We start from the raw sequence: 19,704 nt of genomic DNA on the forward strand, positions 1-19,704 counted from the left end.
GACCATGGGGGGAAAGGTAACCTCGCAATTTCTCTACCCAGAACCGGAAAAAATACGCTCCCTTTCCTGGATGGTGTCCTAGAAAAATATTTTCCCAGTTAAAAAAAAAAAAAAAATTCCCTTTCAGAGTAAAAGAAGAGAAAATTAAAAAATTCTTCATCCTGAACTTGGCAAGGAGTTGTGTTGTTGAGCCGTGCCACCTCGTGCTGCTCGCCAAATATCTCTGAGGGGAGCCCACTGCTGCCGGGGATTGCAAAAGAGGTTTTGGTGTCATGGGAATGATTAAAGTAGAAATGAAATATGCAGCTTTTGGGGTTCTCTCTTTGCTCTGATTCATTTCCTGAAATATGGGAGTGATTGCATTCGGACTGTTTGTGTCCGGGCTGTGTGTGCCATGGCAGCGAGTGGAGCTATTTTAAGTTTTTCTTCTCACTGAGCAATCTGGGAAATGTGTTTGTTCCTCAAATAGCTTTAAAATAACACCAGTAACACCAGCAGAGGGTTATTGGCTTAAAGCGTGCTAGCAGGAAGTTGGGAGGGCCTTCAGAAGTCAATAACAATAGTTGCACTTGTGATTATTTTTGGCCAGATTTGTCATCTAGTCTTCGTTAATGGTCGTATGCTTGTTCGTTGCCGGCTTTTTTTCCCCAGAATTTGGTGAGCTGTGGAGAAATCAGGGAGAAGCACCCTTGCGGTTTGCTACATTCTGCACATCATAGAATCATGGAATGGTTGGGGTTGGAAGGGACCTCTAAGATCGGTATAATTCATATAATTCCAGCAATGCTCAAGATTTGAGAAGATGTTTCTGAAATTGGTGAATTAGGTTTGAATTTGATAAGTCATTAACTGAGTTAGGTTATGTTCTGTATCTCCCTCATGTCTTTACATTAGGGATTGAAGTCACTTTAATTAAAATGCTGTAGATTTACACAGACATTTGTTCAGATAAGGGAATCAGGATGCAGAAGAGGAATCTGTGTTCCTGCATTCCACTCCAGTATTTTTTTCCTATGCTGTTGCCATGGAGAAGCATATAAATATTTGTATCACAGATTAATTTTACTTCTTTGATAGGTGGCATGGAAATGCAGATTAAAAATGGTAACTAAAGTAATTGTAGGTGGGTTTTACTGTGTGGAGTCATGTTTTGGAATAGATTCAGGCACAGACTAGCAGCAGCAAAGGGAAGTCAGAAGGTGATGTGTTAAAGACATCTTGACATCTCTATGCTATGGGTTAGAAATCGAATGAAAGCATCCACTGTATTTGCAGTTTTCCCCCTTCCCAATGTTTTTGATATTACTTGGGGTTTGTCATCCTACCAGCCTGTATTTACCGGGCCACTTCTGTGAAATCACAGAAAGAATAACAGAAAGAACTTGATCTAACAGTGAACTAACACTTTATATCTACAAAGAATGTATTTAAAAATTGTGCACACCACATGATGAGTAGATAGGTTCTCCCACTGGCAAAGTGAATTGCATTTATCTCTTCACAACAGATATTTGTTATAGTAATGATAATATATTTTTAAATTCCTTTTGTGTCTGAGATTATCACAGTCCTTCACTGCAATGAGCATTTTTCTGATATAAACTTCAGTTTAATACATCACACTACCACTGAGATTGTGCTTTTTTTCCTCTCTCTCTTCTCTCACAGCAAATGAAACTTGCGGCTGAGTCACTGAAGGAGTAAACACGGAGGAATGAAGATGACTGCAGTAGTCATGTGTGGACGTGGGCACTCCTTGAGACTTTGCTTATGATGCTGCGTAGCTCTCGGTGCGCACCGTGCTGTTCTGTATATCTGCAGGTGGCACCTGCTTGTATGATCCTTGGTAAATAATCACTGCTTGAGGTTGTAAAAAAAGAGATCCTTTCTCCTCCTCCCTTCTATTCCTGCATACACCAGTTTGCGGAGCTGGCACTACATGGAGCAGTCCGGCCTGCGTGAGGTCTGGTAGAAGGCTGCCAGAGCCACTGCACTTCAACAGATGGAAAACAGAACTTGGGATAAGCATCCCCAAGCCACCTGCAGGCTTCAGCTGTAACCCTGTGAAAGAAAACAGAAAGAAAGAGGTAGAGCAGTGCTTAATTCAGGGCACTGTCTCTTGGGCCTGTGGCCTGCTTTGTCCCTTTATCATGATTGTTAACCAATCCTCTTTTTTTCTTTTTTTCAAACACTGCTGATTAGCTATCTTTTGCACGTAGCAAATTAATTTACATTATGTAATGAAATATGATTATTTCTTACCTAACCTGAGAAGTATTTAAACATAAATATTGTGAGGTATGCACTACACATTCCTGTGTGCTAGTTACCCAGCTAAGAGGGAGTTAAAGTCTTCTCCAAAGCTGGGTAAAAGCATGCAGTAGGAAACGGTGTGCTGAGCAGTAATTCATGAAGATTAAGCAGCAGATATTAATGTATTTATTTTTTAATTTACTTTTGCTTTTGTTGTCCCTTCCTTGGGCCTTGAAGCACAATGTTGTATTCATGGCTGCTCTCGTTAAACTCAGGAGCAGCGCAATTAAACGTGGTACACTGGTACCCATGTGCCCAGTGAACACCCTTTTTTTTTTTTTTCTTTTTTTCCCCTGCCTTTCACAGAATGGTCACTTTCTAAGTGTTTCATTGCTTTCTGACAGTAACAGGACCAAAATCTCCCCTAACCATGGGTAGCTTACATTCTCCAGCTGTGATCTTTGTCTGCAGTAGACGTACCTTCCCTATGACATGATACTCGTGGGGCTGTGTGCGGAGAAGTTACCGTTGCAGATTTCTGCCCCGTGTTTTGCTCCTGCTGCCTGGTCAGTGTGGTTAGTGAGGAGCCTGGGGGATGGGTCCTGGTGGGACGTGAGCCTGTAAGAGCTGCTGTGACAGGAGCCTGCTGTCTGCTGCTTTGTACTGCTTTCAGAGTGTGAAGTGGGCAGGTTTGTGATGGCAGCTGCATGGGCTGTCTGTGATTACGCCCCAGGATTGGCTGGAAAAGGAATCAGGTCGTGTCTCAGCTGTAGTCACATGAAAGAAATAAGTAATGGCGTACCCAAAGCTGACTTTGAACTTGTCTTCGTAGTCATTGCATTCTTCCAGTTTTCTGCAGCTTAACAGGAAAATCTGTAGTAAGGTCTGGGTACCTGGTGATGTGAGCGACCTTGGCAGCCATCCTTGCCTTCAGCAAATCCATTCACTTCTGCTCAGTATTCTTACCTCTAAATGGGGATGATAACATTCCTCGGGTGGATTCTCTGCCTACAGCCAGGCACTGTGGAGGCACTACAAGCTCCATAGCATGTGAGTGAGGAGTATGGCAATCCTTTATGTTATAGAGAGTAGTTTGTCCTGAATAACTCATTGTGCAGCAGCTGCGATGCAAAAATCATGATACAGCATTTCTGGTTCATGGAGAACTATTACCTGGATGGTGTTGTGTTGTATTTTGTCACTGAACTGCTCCTGAAACATGAGAAAGAATAAATAAGGTATTTACTGGTGACTGCCTTTTGCAAGCTGTGTTACGTGCATCTGTTCTCAGTCTGAGGAGCTGCATGTCCAAGGCACCTGTGGGAGTGGAGGCACTCCTGGTTCAATCTTCAGGGAGAAATCGAGGATGAGTTTGGAGGAGCGTCCTGTTTGGGGTGAAGAGCATAAGCCTGTTCCTATCCACAGAGCTTGAATTTTACATGGCTCCTTAGTAGCAGCTGTAACAATGCAGACAGCTGTTTTTAAGGAGAAGTGCAATCACAAATGAGTGGTGATGGAAAAATTCTTCCCTCAGGTCTGGTTTCAGTTGCAGGTGGCAGCGTGTGGCCCAGGCAGGCTGCTGACTCAGGACTTCTCACTGGCCTTACCCTCCTGCAAACCTGAGGCCAGTAGAAGAGGAACAGTTCCTGTTTCAGCAGGCAAGCAGTTCTGGGTGGTTTAACCTTCTCTCATCTGGGGGTACTAAGTCTTACTTCTCATTCTGGAGTTAGCACACTCCCTGTTCAAGCAAGCAAAGCCAGCAGGCACCTTTCCTACTACTGCCCTCTGTACGCCTTCCTTAGAGTGGCTCTCCCATGCATTCTTGTCCAAGAGGTGGAGACTGGAGCTGACAGCGGAGCCTGGTGACTCACTGTCAGCCTTGAAGGCTGATGGCCTCCTGCCTTAGAGAGAATGGGTCTTTCTGCACTTTGTGGCATGACTTAAAACACGGTGAGGATGGCATCCATCACTGCAGGTGTGATGCAGGTGATCCCAGGCTGCGTATGTGAGCTCATCAGCCCTTCCTTTGGGCTTGCAGGCCTGCAGCTGAGCAGAACTGCTCCCAGGCCTCAGGCACTCCAGCTGAGTGCTGTGGCAGCCAGTGCCTGGGGAAAACACAAGCTCTGCTCCTCCTTACCTCCTCCAGCCCAGTATTTCTCAAGAGAGAGTAGGAGCAGGAAGATGTTACACAAGGGCTCACTGCAAGCAGCTGCTGGGGAGATCTGATGTGACATGTCTAAGAGACTACTGAAGCCCTTAAAAAAAACCCCATGCATTTTTTCGTAGGACAATTCCACTGCCTGGGAAAGTCAATGGATTTGTTTTTCTTCTTTAGTATCGTAGACTTCAATCTGTTACTATTTCAGCATTCTCAACTCCTAGAAATTGGTGTCGTTTGCAGTACCATGCAAACAGGCCAAGGTGAGTCAACCTTTAACAAGCAATTGCAGTTTTGGCCTCAAAAGCATAGTCCCAACCTGTGCATCAGAACAAGGCAGGCTCAAACAGCCACAGAAACGTTCCTGAGAAGGGTGTCCTGGCCATCCCTCAAAACAGCATTCCTCCATGACTTTGATGAGTAAGCTGGCTTTAGTCCAACTAAACAAACAAACGAGTCATGCTTGTGCTGACCCAAGGATGGTTATGTTAAGATGTTACTACTCAAACACCTTGTACTGCAAGTGATAATGGACTGTTAGTGACAGACAGCTCCGCTCTGAGTTATTCGTGTCAACTTTGCCATTGGGAAGGTTGTCATGGTGCCCCAGCTGTCTTCTGTTTTTCCAGTCACTCTGGGACATTCCAGTCCGCCATCCAAGTTTGGTGTAACTGGCTGGCACATTCCTTTATTTGCTCATGATGGAAAAAGTCTGCACGTACCAATTAATAAGACGTGATTGTTTACTCTTTTAAAAGCAGGAGGGGAGAGAGATTGGCTGCACCTTTCCCTGCTGAGGCACAAGTCCCCACTGCTCCCACCACGTTTCCTGTTGACCAGACTTTGGATGTTCCTCAGTAATGGTCATAGCCACCAAAGCCTATGGGTACATCCTCACACACACAGCTGATCATAAAGCAATAATACACTAATTGCATATGATTACATAGCTTGCTCTAAAAGTAATACCTCCTATTTTTTTCCGTGGAAACTACAACAGATACAAAGAGCACAATGACACTTATTTGATAGAGCACATTCTCAGCTACAAGAAACCATTTTTCAGCAGTCACCACTAGCAGTGGATTTTCACCAGCGATGAACAAGATCCTGCATGGCATGTGCTTGACCCCATTGCCACTGCTGAAACGCACCACCCACCGCCTTACCGTGCTCACATCCATTCTTTGGTCTCCAGGAACATTCAGCAATCACTGGTGAATGTCAGTGAGCGCTACAGTGGAGGAATTCAGTTCTTCCCCTTTGCTCCGTACGTGCTTCTGTGTCAGACGCCATTCTGTCAAACTGCCCCTCTGCTGCCATCTGTCACACGGCAGCAACACCAAACAGAATACTCGTGGGAAGGTTCAGCCTCTACTGCCATGCCACCACCTGCCTCTGACATCATAGGCCAACACAATAAAATAGGAGGCATTACTTTTGGGGCAGCCCTAGTACATGGCCCATTGAATGCCATCAATCCCTATCACTGTGCTCAGTGCCACACAGCCATACCGTCTCTGGGTATGGTTTTGTTACGTCACAGTTAACTCACCAACTCTGAACTGCTCCAGTGGCAGAGCCCTCATTTTCCCAGAGCTGGGGATCAGCACTTAGGATTCTTTCAGCTGAGCACACAGGGGTCTTGAGCCCTGGCAGCACGCGTTGTCCTCCCGTGCTGGTTGAGATGGAGCCTGGCACACCCGGGATGCCTGGCCTCTCTCTAGAGCCACAAGGTAGCACTTGCATGGCTCTTTCCTGAGTCACCAGAGAGGCATCTGTTTAAGGATAGAGCTGTTACATGCACAGACAGATACAGACAGCAATGAGGCACTCTCAGGCAAAACTGGCAGAGCAGTGTGGAAGCATGGGCCAGCTCCACTGCTTACTGGCAGAGCTACTCCTCCCCTCAACCTGAAATGCTTTTCACAGTACCTTGAAAACAAACAAACGTGTTGATCTGCTCACTACATGTTAAGGCACAGAAGTTTTTAAGTGATGACCCTGGCAGCCCATGCCTGTATTTCAGCTTAGGCGTTGCAGTTGTTCTCAGTTCCATACTGACGTCCTTCATTTTAGACCAAGTGTTCAGGAGCAGATGTTTACCAGCCCCTGGCAACCCAAACACGGTGACATGGGACTCGGTTGCACAGCATACACTGGGCAGCTCCTGGCTGCCTGCTACCTGTGACAGCATGCACTGAGACTGCACAGCATCTTGGGGCCTGGTTTTGGCTCTTACATGGAGGCTGTGGGAAACAACAGCTTTGTCTTGAGCTACCCCCTTTCTGTGCACAAAGCCAGCAAGCCCCACTTACTTTTTTGGTTGTTTCTTTTTTTCCTGTTACCATTTTATACTGTAGAGAAGAACAGTTCTGGGCTAAGGCTGGATTAAAGGCATGTACTCTGCCCTGCTGAAACTTCAGCTCACATACTTTTTTACAAGAAGAGCAGTTAACGGGCTGCCTACACAGACTTGGCAAACTGGTATGTAACCAGTTATTTTACCTAACAAGACAAACCTGACATAAGTAAAGCACCTTATTTTTAACAGGTCACAGCAAGGTGGGCAAGGTGTCACTCCCCTGCCTGCCATGGATGTGTGCACGGCTGAGGCTGGCCTCGCTTTGACAGACACACAACAAATGTTTCAACTGAGCCTTTGAAACCCTGTGCTCTGTACAGACGCAGAGAGAAGAGCCCCAGCTTGGCCAAGAGGGTGAGTTGGACAAGCTCCTCTTGACTGGGCCCTAGGTGCTGTGAAGTTCACTCAGTGGCGCTCAGCAGGGCACGCGCTGCCCGTGTGCACTGAGCACTGGGAGTAACAAACCGCACTGCCATGCACATATCGGTTATGCATCAGTTGAGATAGTACTTTTATTAACTGGATTTTCCATGTCTGTCACACATCATGAATTTTTATACAATGAAAAAGCCAAACACTGCTGGAAGCAATAAGATCAGCTGCTATTTCTGTACCCTCTTAACACACACACACACGCACACACAAATTCTTTCTCGGTGAGAAATTTTTTTCATATTTCTGTTCATTTATTCTGCTTATTTATACCGCTACTCTTAAAATCCCGTGTCAAGATTGTCACATCTTAAATACAGATGAAGTTGCTAGAGGTACATTATTTTATATATAATATATACACACATACAGAAAAATACAAGACTAATTGTTTTTCCACAATATTTAATTTATACACTACTGTAACTATATGCAACTTTTAAAGACACGTTAAGGGGTACAAGAAACTGTTGACTCGCTCTAATAGTTTGGTCCGATATTATCTTCATGTAGTGGTTATTCTCGCCCTTCCTTTTACATGACGACATAGCACGACGTACACCACATGCACAGTCATTCACCTAGCAACAGATGGATAACGGACGCCACTCAGACTAACATCTGTACACCCAGAGGTCAACCAACCATACACAACTAGTAAGGCTATAATACAACTATGCAGCATAAATGGTCAACACTGCTGTTCTAAAGTGAGCACCATATATACATTTGTATATAAAAACATTGGAAACAAAATACACCCGGGGTTAGTTAAAAGGTGCCATTCCAAGGCTGTACATAATATCAGGAAAGAGTATTTACAATGCTTGGAAAAAAAAGCTGCAACAAATAAGTTTATTGCCAATGCCCTTTATAAACTTTTCTCCTACTTCGACGTTACGCTCACTGTCCGTGAACCACACATCTTATTTCTGGCCCTTTATAAGATCCCTGCTCAAAAAACGTCAAGCAAATATGTTCTATGGCTTCACCCACACATCTCTTCTTGCAGTTTTTCATTTTTAAATACCACACTGACTAAACTGCAGCTCTCTCTTAAAACTTTCTTCAAAGTAAAATGCTCATCGTGTCCTTGTTCAGGAAGCAGAATGTGAAATCCTTGGCTAGGCGAGCCAGTAAGGATACCCCATGCAATTCAGATTCTCTTAGTAAAGTCTTTTACTAATCGAGAAGAGCTGTCGTTGACTGTAGAAGTTAAGACCAAGTGTAACGCAGTTCTTTGGTGCTCTATGCACTCTACAGCGGACACGAAATGCATTGTATGCGACCATTCTGCAAGGTGACAAGATGCTCAACAGTGTAAACTCCTCTCAGACTTCCATCGTCTGGCCAGGGCGCTGCTACATAACACCACCGGTTTTACTAGCATTGCTCAGGAGACCCAGTGCACAGCATGAAAAAATAAAACATTCTCGCCCTTCCCCAAACTAGGAATCCGCAATATATTTTTATCTAGGTAATAAAATTCCACAAGTTAACTTATCTTGTCAAACGCACCCATTGGTGCAGTAATACTCTAAAACAAGACCTCACCGTGGCAATGAGAAAAACAACAGAAAGGCAAACAGCTGTAAAATAAATACTTTCCTATATGCTACTTTCACTGACAGTAAGAAAAAGCATGATTACTGAGGGAAAATAACGGGTGTCCGTATGGGCAAACAGCAGTATTTTAAGTCTTCCAAGAGTCTGATTTGATAATGAGAACAATGACAATAAATGACAGTAACTACGTCAACTTGGATCCAATTGGTTAAAGGTTTTCCACCCCTTATTGCCTTTTGAAATCTCAAGGAGGCGGGGAGAGGATAGGGAGGAAGGCTCACAAGGTTAAAACCTAAAATACTGAGTAAGCGTCATGATATACTAATAATGAAAGTAATTCATACAAATACTTTATTATTTTCATTTAGCACATAAAAACTCAGAAGTAGACTTAATAATTTACCTTTGTTATATTAAAAAAGATTGTCTGCTTGTAATAGTAACATATTTCTATGGGAAAAAGCTGCCTTACAAATCTACTTGCTTCTGAAGAACAAAAACGAAAAAAACCCAACCCGACAACGAAACACAACTGCCTCTAGCAAAACGACATCTTTTCACTTGGATTTTTGAGCCACAACTTTATCCGTTTCATAACTTAAGACAAATAGGTGTGGGTTTAAAATCGTATTTCAAGGTCGCTAATTTTCAGTGCATCTTTGCTTTGTACAAGCCTTGGAACATCTGAAAGCTCCCTGAAGAGTTTTCAGCATCAAAACATTATTGCTTTGGTTCTGTTTCAGACACATAGAAGTATGCCACATATCACATATTTTAGATATCACAGAAGGTCAGAACAAGAATTAACATTTCACAAGCAAACAAAAGCTTCTCTCTCTAGTTTTAAGTGCAGAACGTGAAACTTCTAAGTGCTCCATTTACATTAGGATCCAGATGATAGTCATTTTAATTTAATCCAGATCTTCCGTAGTAAAATTATAAATGTAAGAACTACACAATAAAATATTCTGCTTTGTTGAAAAAGAAAAATATAATGGCTAGCAGCATGCAAAGACCATGCATTGTCATATCACCAAGCAAACACAAAATTAAAATGTAATAAATAACTGCTCAAAGCCCACTTAAAAATCTTAAGACAACAAAAGGGGGTTCAGTGACAAGGTGTTCACAGCTCTGAACAGGAAGAAAGATGCTGTCGGATAGATCAAGCAATTACAGTCAGGCTGCTGTCAAATGACATGACAACAGCTGGTTTGACTGGAGGTACACAGCAGGCCCTCCTTTGGGTTCCGCTGAATATTCACAGATATCGTCTTTTCACAGAGAGGTAGTTGTAGCACGTTATTTTTCAAGTTCCTGTTCTTTATCCGTTCCAATTCATTTGCCGTGTCTGACATCTGGTCAGAAAAGAACTTCAGGCTGCCCAGCGACGAAGCCTGGTTGGCACTTCCACTGGAACTTATACACATTTTCCACGACGATTTCTCCTGTACTTTTACACTGGAAAACGTCAGATTGTTTTGAGGATCAATAATGTATTTAGCGCTGCCGTGAATCTGTGAACCCAGGCAAAGGCTCATTAACTTCAGGCTTTCAACCAGTTCCCCTGCGCTTCTAGACGATAACTGCATTGAGTTTCCAGATCCGGCGCATCTACGAGTGGAACCTGAAGTGTTGTTGGTGCTGCCGCTGGAGTTGCTGGAGGGACTCCCCCCACCTTTGTTATTATCACCTGGGCTTGTTTTGTCTACTCCTCCATTTCCGTTACTTGGTTTGCTTTGTCCCCCGCCATCTCCTTGGCTGCCAGGTGGCCCCTCGCTACTATCCCGTCTGTGCCAGGAGTACGTAAAGCCACTATCTTTATCGAGGCGTCTCCTGCTTTCCGAGTCATCGTCACTTGTTTCCGAGCTACTGCAGCTAGAGCCACGGCCCTGGCTTTTCCTCCTGTGGTAGCGCTTATGCACTGTGCTAGGCGAAGCGATATTCATTTTTAACCTGCTGAGCTTTGGGGGTAGGTTCTCGTCCATGTCAAACTCATCATCCGACTCGCCTTCCTCAAAGATCTGATTGAGGACTGGTGCACTCTTCCTTGAAGTAAGACGGTTTGTAACTGAAGGCTTTCGGCGCAGAACAACTTGAGTAGAAAGAGAAATAGGCTTCTTGTCTTCTTCGTCCTCCTCTTCGTCTTCTTCTACTCTGAACAAGCACTTCCGGCCGCTCGTGGTGGGTTTTAAGCTCACCGACGGAACTACAGAAAGCGCCGGTCCAGCCAACTCAGGGATCTCCTCTTTCTTTGCTGAATCACCAGCAGCCTTACTTCTGTGACCATTGAGAACGTTCTCTGCCGTGCGAGCTGGAGACTGAGGAACAGTTGCATGGGAGAGAGGAGAAGCTGTGAGGTCATCCTCCAGATCCTGGGGTACATCGATTTTCGTTGGCCACGACTGCCTGCATAAGTAAGTATGAAAGATAAAAGAAAAGTCACATCATGGTGACCGTCTCAAAACACATAAACAAATTTAAGATCTACACAAGAGGAACTCAAGTACTGCCACACAGATTGCCTGCTGAGTTGTGTATTTGTAAAGAGCAATACTGAGAAGAAAACATTCTCAAGATGCGTGTTCCTTTGGAAATGCTGTTCCTTGAAAGGAATGTCGTATTTACAAAAGCATCGTTTAGAAGTTGGGTTGTTTTCTGTCAAATGAGATCTTTTAAAAAAATCACTATTCAGAAAATGAAGCAAGCAATACAAAGCTTTAAATAATTGCATTTCCAAGAAGATAATCTGCAGTAGGTATAGAAACACCAGTGCCACCGAGGCAGAGATACAAAGTGGTTCGGGTACAAGATGAATAAAAGTAGTTTGGAATCATCTTAAGCTTTTGTTACTTTTTCCCCCAGTATTCTTACTATAAAGAACAGGTTAAAATTAACACAAGTGAGGCTGAAAAGCTCTCAGAGGAACACTCTCCTATTTCAGTGAGTTTCACTCAGACTAAGCTCTGTTCCACGAAATCACCTTTAATTTCAAACATACGACTCAAGATCATACATTTATTTGACCTTACCTCCACAACTGGAAAACTGCAGTTGTGTAAATTCAGGATTCAGATTGCTTAACAAACTAGAATGATCAGAGTTCAAATTGTGTGAGTGTACACTGAGTGTTAATCTCAAATCACAACGTAATCGAAGTGACAACTGAGAGTAAATCAGGTTTACCATCAGCAGCTGATGCCTTTTTTTTTCCTTCAGTGTCTAAGCTGGTGCCTAATGATTTATATTTTACTTTAAATTTCTGCAATATATGGTAAATTTTCCACCATATGTATAATAAATTAAGAAAAAAGACTGACAGACTTTCCTCTCTACCTGTATTTTGAAAGACTGATCCAAAAGAACACCGCCTTAACACTGAAGAATTCAATTGCTTCACGGAGCGTAAGCTCCACATTTCCTGCACAGAGTAAGAATTTTCTTCTAACTTCTCGAATTAAAAGTTACCAAAGTTAAAAAAAAAGTTTGCTCATCACATGTTTTACATTAGCTAAAGTAATCTAGCACAATGCATGAGAAGCAGTGGAAAGAGACTTCTGCTCACATATGATGCCATATTACAAGACATTGCCAACCCTATTTTGGGGCTTGCCACCAGAAGAGGGTTCTAACCTGGCCTGGAGAGTTTTGCAACAAAGTATGGCAGAAAAACAGAGAGGAAGCAGGAAGAATTTCAAACCAGGTGTGACCCCAGCTATTCTCATTGTGTTCAAGCGTTTCAAGTTAACAGAAGCATCTGCATTAGAACTGCATTTGCTCAAGGCTCCCTCTGTAACTGCAGGATAGAAAAGGATCCTCAAGTGTGAGATGTCCACCTGCTCGGGTGCCACAATTCACAACTATCTTCCCAACTGTATGAACTTTGGAGAAGACTACTTTCTTAAAGCCAGTATTAAAACCCACCAACGATAACTGCAGATTTTTAGAGGTGAAACCTTCAGCTTGTTAAGAAGCTGTTGATACAAAAATCTCCCAGGACACCCATAACAACAGCACCTGGCTGCCACCACCCAGCAGCCCCCAGGTCTGTGTGAACCGATGTAGCCCGCCCCTTGTGAGAGCCACGCAGACCCCTGTCCTGGAGTGCTGCTGTTTTCAGGCAACAGACCTCCTCACTACAATAGATCTGTATCTCACATTGTAGCCCACATTTATCTCCCTGCCTTCCCCCACATTGTGCCCCAGTAGGTCTGAGGTGAGCAGGCCAGATGGAAAACTCTAAATTGCGAGTTATTCGTGTTTGTTGTTTAAACTTCTAAACTCTCAAAATGAAATTAATGTATCACTGTTGTCCTTTCCATAAGGTCACTCTAGATATTTTCCATTTAGAACCATCATGAAGAAAAGCAGTAACTTGAATGCTACCTGAGATTATTAATGGCAAGAGTTCATCAGTTTATGTGTATCTGCCTGTCATGCAAAGAAAATTCACACTACTAAGGCAGACTTTAACTACTCCATTCAATGTTATAAAATTGTATCAAGATTCAGATTCAATGCATTTGTGTGTCCTAGTTCCTCATGTTACTGGAGCAGCTGTTTTACTGAAAAAGTGATACTGATACAAAGAAAAAAACAATTTAAAAGCAGACTTGGTAGGTTTAGAACTCATTTGAACTCCAAAGTTTTCCTCTAATTTGTTTTATAACTAATACTTATTAGACACATTTATGTTCTAACTGGATTTCTTGTAAAAGAGATTGATAGATGTAAGAGGATAGAGAGAACTGCTGAGCAAAAGGCATACAGTGCTGACCTTGAAAAGAGGGAAGCTCTGTAACACCGAGCTCTAGACCGTTTAGGTTTCTGTAGATTAAAACCTGTACTTGCTTGCAACAATAACTCTTTTAAAGCACTTGTCACCATGCCACATAATGTTTCCTACATGAGTGGATGTAGAGAGATGACCCTTGCATGCAGCAAGGAGATTTCAGTCTAATCTAGCACACAACACAGAGTGCAGTCTCACCTCAAGACAACACAGATGTTGGTAATAACCACTGTAAGATTCTGAAACAACCTGTCATTCAGGTAGATGGAAGGATATTCAGAAGTGACTCATCTCTAAAGTCTCCAAAAATCTCAGCCTAAATCCAAAGTAACAATCAAAGCAGATGGTGAATCTAGAGCCTGTTTTCCAATGTGCCTACCTTTAATTTGTAACAAGCATTCATTTTTTAATAGATTGAATTTGAGGTGATAGTGCCTTCTATCAATTTGTCCAAATAAAATTTGGATATGCAGCAGAAGGGAACCACAGCATTTATGCTCTTGTTTCATTCCCATTACATGACTCTCATTGCATGAAAGTTGCACAAAAAAAACCTTTGGCAAGAATGACAGTCTTGTCTTTTTCTTTGCTACATTAACAAACCTGAAGGTAAGAGGCAACTGAAGCATTTAGTGTTCTTCTCTCACTAAGTGATTAGCTACCAACAACTGCTATTATTGCTAACAGTAGCTACCAAAAACATTTTACTAAGTCTTCAAGGCGGCTTTCTGAAAAGACTGCAGGTCAGAGGACAAAAATTAAAGGAAAAGCCTCAGTACCACCTCCATCTTTGCTGCAAAGATTGTCAAGATGGGACAATAACCATTTTTTCTTAATGGCAGCAGATTTCTTGCTGTACTCTAACACTTACTCAGCAAATTAAAAAGAAAACATTTAAGAAGAATAACTGTTCAAAACACATATGCCCCAATATCAGCGTGCAACTGGAAACTACTCACTATTTAAGCATATGCTTCTGTAACTGCAAATGTGATGCTTTGATAGTGGGCTGCACAGCAAGGGGACTGGTTGAACACATCTATACTAATTATATGGCAGAATTCTCCTCTCCTGCCTTTGTTTCATTGCGTGTCAGCAAGCTGAAGCTTTGAAAATTCCAAGATGTTTTAATAGTTTTTGTCAAACTAAGAATTCTATGGCAATATTTTTAAATGGATGACTGAAGTAAATTTTTCAACCATTTTCCTTAGATAACAGGCATATCAAACTATACTAAAAAGTACAGAACAACCTGAAGAAGTTTGGTCTAATCTTGATTTAAAGAGTGTTCAGCCCATCAAAACCAAAGCTAACAACTACACCTTAATATCAAATTCAGAGTGATTTCTCATCTATAACTAAATCCTCATCACATGTAAGGATAATGCAAATGATTTTTTCCAGGGATATTACACAGACTTTCTATGAGGACCTGAAGGTCAATGAACATGTCTATTCCCAGCAGGTACGAAAACCTTCCGCCTCACATACAGACTCCAAATTCTTTACTCATCTTCTAAGAACAGTAGAAATTGAGAATATTGGTAACTGATTCATGAACGGCTTCAAGCGCCCACAGCACGACATTTGAACCCACTTAAAACTGGCAGTAAATAAGCACGTTACAGCTTTTTAACAACTGTGCAATTCAATAAGACACTAAATTTTAAAAAGAAGGAGGAAGAAATTGAGATTCTCAAATTCTTACCTGAACTGCGCTTTGATGTTGCTAGGGCTTGCAGATCTGGTCTGAATTTCTTTCTCCTGTTTTTCTCGCAGAATCCTTTCAGCCAATAAGAAGTAAGTAGCAGTGATGTGATTGTATTTGTTAGTTTCCAGTGCCCTAGGGAAAGAACAGAACGTGAAATAAACCATACATCAGTGGCTTCTAAAAATTGGACATGCAGCTTGCACGTCTTGCTGTATTTCTTACAATAGGAACAGCACCTGGAAAACACAACTGTGTCTATTTGATAGCTTGACATTCATGTCTTGGTCTTACTAAAAATAAAGAGCCAACAGGTCTGGTCATTTCACTGTAGGTGAATGAGGATATGTTTAGAGTGTCATTCAAAAAAGTAATTCTTCCTTTGTTGACCATACTTGAAATGATAACATTTTATTTCATTAGCATTATGCACCAGCAGTAGGCTTTCCCATTAGCACATACAACCACAAAGTTCTAATACTCATTTACGTTGCAACCAGATGAAACACTTCCATTATCTTACAGCTGTCACATTAACTTCACAGTAAAATTAAATTCATAATCCCAACAGAAGGGATGCCAGCAGGTAAAAACTTAAGGAGCGACCCTGCTGTTTTATTGTATTTTTTGTTTTCTCCCCCTCCCCCCAAATGTTAAGGTGTTAAAGAGTTTTTTCCAGGTCAAACATGAACAAATAGAAAAACAAACAGCTACATCCTCTTTCAGTGTACTGAATATTTTAAAGATTTGGGGGGTTTTAATCTGTTAGAAGAAACTACACAGCTTTCCAGTACGCTCATTCAGTGACAATGATGATTTTGCATTATACACGTAAAAGAAACAGTATTTTGAATTACAAAGATTCAGGTATATGGAAGCACAATGAAGGAAAAATGCTACAATTTATCACCTCTAAATATTCATGAGGACAGGCATAACTAGCACAGATACACAGCACAAGTCAAAGCATGGATTCCAAAGCAAATTTGCTCAAGACTGCAAACTGTTGCAGGAGACGAACACTGTTCCAAAACACTTTTTTGAAGCTTTGCTAACGCTGGATCCACTTCAGTATTTCTCATCCTAGAATCCTCTTGTACCACTTTGTTTGATAACTGAATGGCTTCATATTTAAACATTGAAACACCCAGGTTCTCGTGACATTCTTTAATCTCACGCAACGACAGATGCACAAAATCAACTTCATACAGAAGACTGAGCACTTACTCCACTATAGTATCTCGGTCTGCAATATCGCCAAGAACCATGCGCTGTATGATGCTGTTGTGTTCCTCCTCGGACAGATTTTTGTATGACACAAGAGGGATATTGTACTTTGTTGCAGGAGAAGGGTCCACTCCTTGGAGCCACGCGTGGTTTTCAATCTCTTCCAAAGACGCCCTTCGCTTCGGATCTCTCTGCAACATCCGTGTAATCAGACTGTGAATAAAAAATAGATCTAAACAAAATGCACTCATGTTTAAAAGACAGCCATTGTCAGAGCAGCACTGGGAAGAACTTTGCTGTCAGCCCATAGAGGTCCTCAGAAGTCTCTACAGTAAGCAGTGCGGTAAGAAATTGTTTATTCTCAAAGACATCCCAAATATTGCTGAGCTGAAGCTATTTATTTATTAAAAACTACAAATGTCATAAACACTACAGTTTTCATTTACTATGCTTAGATTCTGAACATCTGATTTACTGTTTGTTTTTTTTTTTAATAGGTTTATATGGCAGCTGTGACAGATGGCCTACAGGCCGGTCTGTACAATAAAAGAAATATAATTTTCTACTATTGCTGCTGTCAACAAGTTTGTGGAATGGCACGATAAGAAGAAAGGTTTGATTCTGAGATCGCCTATAAGACATTTGATTCTTCTGTATCTGTGAGAAGACAGCGATCTCTTCCACCCTAAAAAACAACATCTGGGATGAAGTAACAGACGTACTAACAGGTTGATGCTGAGTGCTTGCAAGTGCTGGTAGGGAAGTACATAAATTCCTGAAGTACAGGGAAAAAGACGACTTGATTAGTAGTACATCGTGGCTCTATTAGCTTCCCGAATGGGAAGTTTCCCTGTGCATCCTAAAAAATGCTTGGGGAAATTATTTGTGGCTTTGAACAATAAGAAGAACATGGATGTAACGCCTTCAACACAGAACAGAAGTTCTGTGTTTCTCACATAAGTTATTCCACTGACTATATTATATTATAACATGCAACATCAAACTGCAAGGCCACACAAATCACAGAGGTAGCTGCAATTTTATTCCATTTAGGTGTGAGATGTAGGGAATTAAAAAGGGAAGTTAATCTAGACTTCCTAAAACTCCACTGCAAGAAAGGAATGTCACATATATAGTCAGTGTCTGTGGACTCTGTCTTTACTGGAAAGTTTTCCAGGTGAGCTATCACTTGTAGTAGTATTACAACAGACAGAACAAACTATGCAATTCATCTGACTCTTTTTACTGCCTGTAGTAAAACACCAGCAGTAAGGTAGTAAAGTGCACCACAAATGCACCACAAGTGCCTCCTCCTTCAGGCTTGCTTATGCATCCCAAAGCATGAAGAATGTTTTCACTTAAAGCTGATGGCTTAGGCAGTCTCAGAGTCACTTAGGTAACTGGCAATACATTGCAGATGTGCCATATACAGAAAGCAGATCTACTCCGGCCTTTAAGCAAATTAGCATTAGCCAGTATATTAAGCAAAAGGATTCAAAAAACAGCAATTTCATGGCCCAAGCACCACACGCAGCATCTCATGAGATTTATTCTGACAGAATCCACTGATAAGAGCTTTTAGCCTCTTCCCATTTTATATTTCAAACCTGTTCCTGTATGTAAACATCTGCAAGTTGTTGTGAGCAATGATAGGAGCTTTTCCATGATACCAGAAATGCTAGACGCTATAAGGCATGAAAACCTGTTATCACATTGTGTTATGCATTCCTGGACTCCAGGGATGACAGGTGAAGAGAGGAATGGTCATTTTGATCACAGTTGTAACAAATTTCCTTCTCTGTCAAGGAACAGAATCTTAGGTGTTCCTCTAGTCTTTTGACTCTGATACATAGTAAAAGGACTGATGATCTCATTAATCCATCTTCATCATATGGCCAATACTGGAATATACAAAAAAATAAAAAAGCAGCAGCGAGCACTGCAGAAAAGCATCACATCAAAATGAGTCATGATTTCCAAGCAGCATATGGTATTTGCAGATAGATTATTTTTCTCCCGTGATCGCCCAGAATGTTGATTTGGAGTTTCCATTTCAGTAGGAGATGAGCAAAACTTGTGTGATGTTCTTGGGTTTAGACAACTTGTATTTTGAACTGAAATCTAGCAGGATCATTACCTTTTCCACTCCTGCCACAAAGTACTCTGAGCAACACCTTGTGATTTGTCCAGCAAGGATGGCGGCCAAAGCCAGCCAACGCTGAGCATCTTCTCTAATAGTTTATGAAATGGATGACGACAGAGATGAATAAAGAAAGATACAGTTTCACTAGCGTGTGGGAAAAGCCTATGGGCAAAAAATATCACAAGACTAACCTTTACTAAGAACGGATATAGGAAATAAAAAGATGCTATACTGCCGCCCAAGAAACTACTCAGTCAACACGAGGAAATACTAGCAACTAAGGAAGAGCAAGCAGCAGGCACGGTATTTTAGTAGCAAGCAAGGAATATTCCCACACTGATAGACTGGTATGAGGGCTCTCAGAGGTAATGAAAATCTACTTCAATGAGTGCTTTCAATTCTTTGGTACTCTACTTACTCTTTACATTCTTTGGACACATGAGGTGGCACCGTGTATTTGCAGTCCATTATCATAGTCAGAGTTTCACTGTCATTTGCTTCTTGAAACGGTGGTTGTCCACATACCAACATAAAGAGGATGACCCCCAAACTCCATATATCTGTAAATATATAATTCTAGTTTTAAAATAATTGTTGAGAAAGCAGACATTATTACCATCAAAACTGTGAAGTATTATTGAGATGCATCTTGAGTTTACTGCTGTACTCTCCATTATCAGCATTACTTACAGAGTTTGCAATTGCACTGAAGTACAAAATATAGCAGTTCCACAGGTTGACAGTTTTTACAGCTTATGAGGGGGAAAAAAATCAGAATTCAATGCTTCAAAGATGCATAACAGTTTGAGATGCATCACATCTTTGACAGCAAAGCGTCAGTTAAAGCTGAAGATAATCTGGTCACTCAGAAGATAAGAATTTATTAAGCTTTCCTTCACAGGTAGGCACAGATTATTAAGAGAGATCTGCATTCAAAGCGTGTTCCTTGCTAACAGACTAGTGTAAACTATTCTCAATCTTATTTACTTGTTACCTGATGCAGTAAGAAATTCTAAAAAAAGGCACTTAAGATCATGAGATTGAATCAGGTATTTGTTTT

General features: G+C 41.6%; 2 protein-coding genes across 3 annotated transcripts in view; one reads left to right on the forward strand and one right to left on the reverse strand.

The window, feature by feature from the left end:
• The window catches only part of ANO10 (anoctamin 10), a 115,839-nt gene extending 112,334 nt beyond the window's left edge, over nt 1-3,505 (forward strand). The window contains exon 13 of the mRNA XM_021386321.1: nt 1,669-3,505. Within this exon, the coding sequence (XP_021241996.1) occupies nt 1,669-1,704 (36 nt within the window). The 3' untranslated portion in view covers nt 1,705-3,505. The remainder of the gene's footprint in view (nt 1-1,668) is intronic.
• SNRK (SNF related kinase) overlaps nt 7,260-19,704 on the reverse strand; it is a 39,954-nt gene continuing 27,509 nt past the window's right edge. For both annotated transcript variants that reach the window (XM_021386319.1, XM_021386320.1), the window contains exons 4-7: nt 19,063-19,204; nt 16,502-16,714; nt 15,275-15,409; nt 7,260-11,183 (exon numbers count right to left, since the gene is read on the reverse strand). In XM_021386319.1, the coding sequence (XP_021241994.1) occupies nt 9,965-11,183; nt 15,275-15,409; nt 16,502-16,714; nt 19,063-19,204 (1,709 nt within the window). In that variant the 3' untranslated portion in view covers nt 7,260-9,964. The remainder of the gene's footprint in view (nt 11,184-15,274; nt 15,410-16,501; nt 16,715-19,062; nt 19,205-19,704) is intronic.

Source organism: Numida meleagris, chromosome 2 (assembly GCF_002078875.1).
Source record: "Numida meleagris isolate 19003 breed g44 Domestic line chromosome 2, NumMel1.0, whole genome shotgun sequence".
Classification (NCBI taxonomy): Eukaryota; Metazoa; Chordata; class Aves; order Galliformes; family Numididae; genus Numida; species Numida meleagris.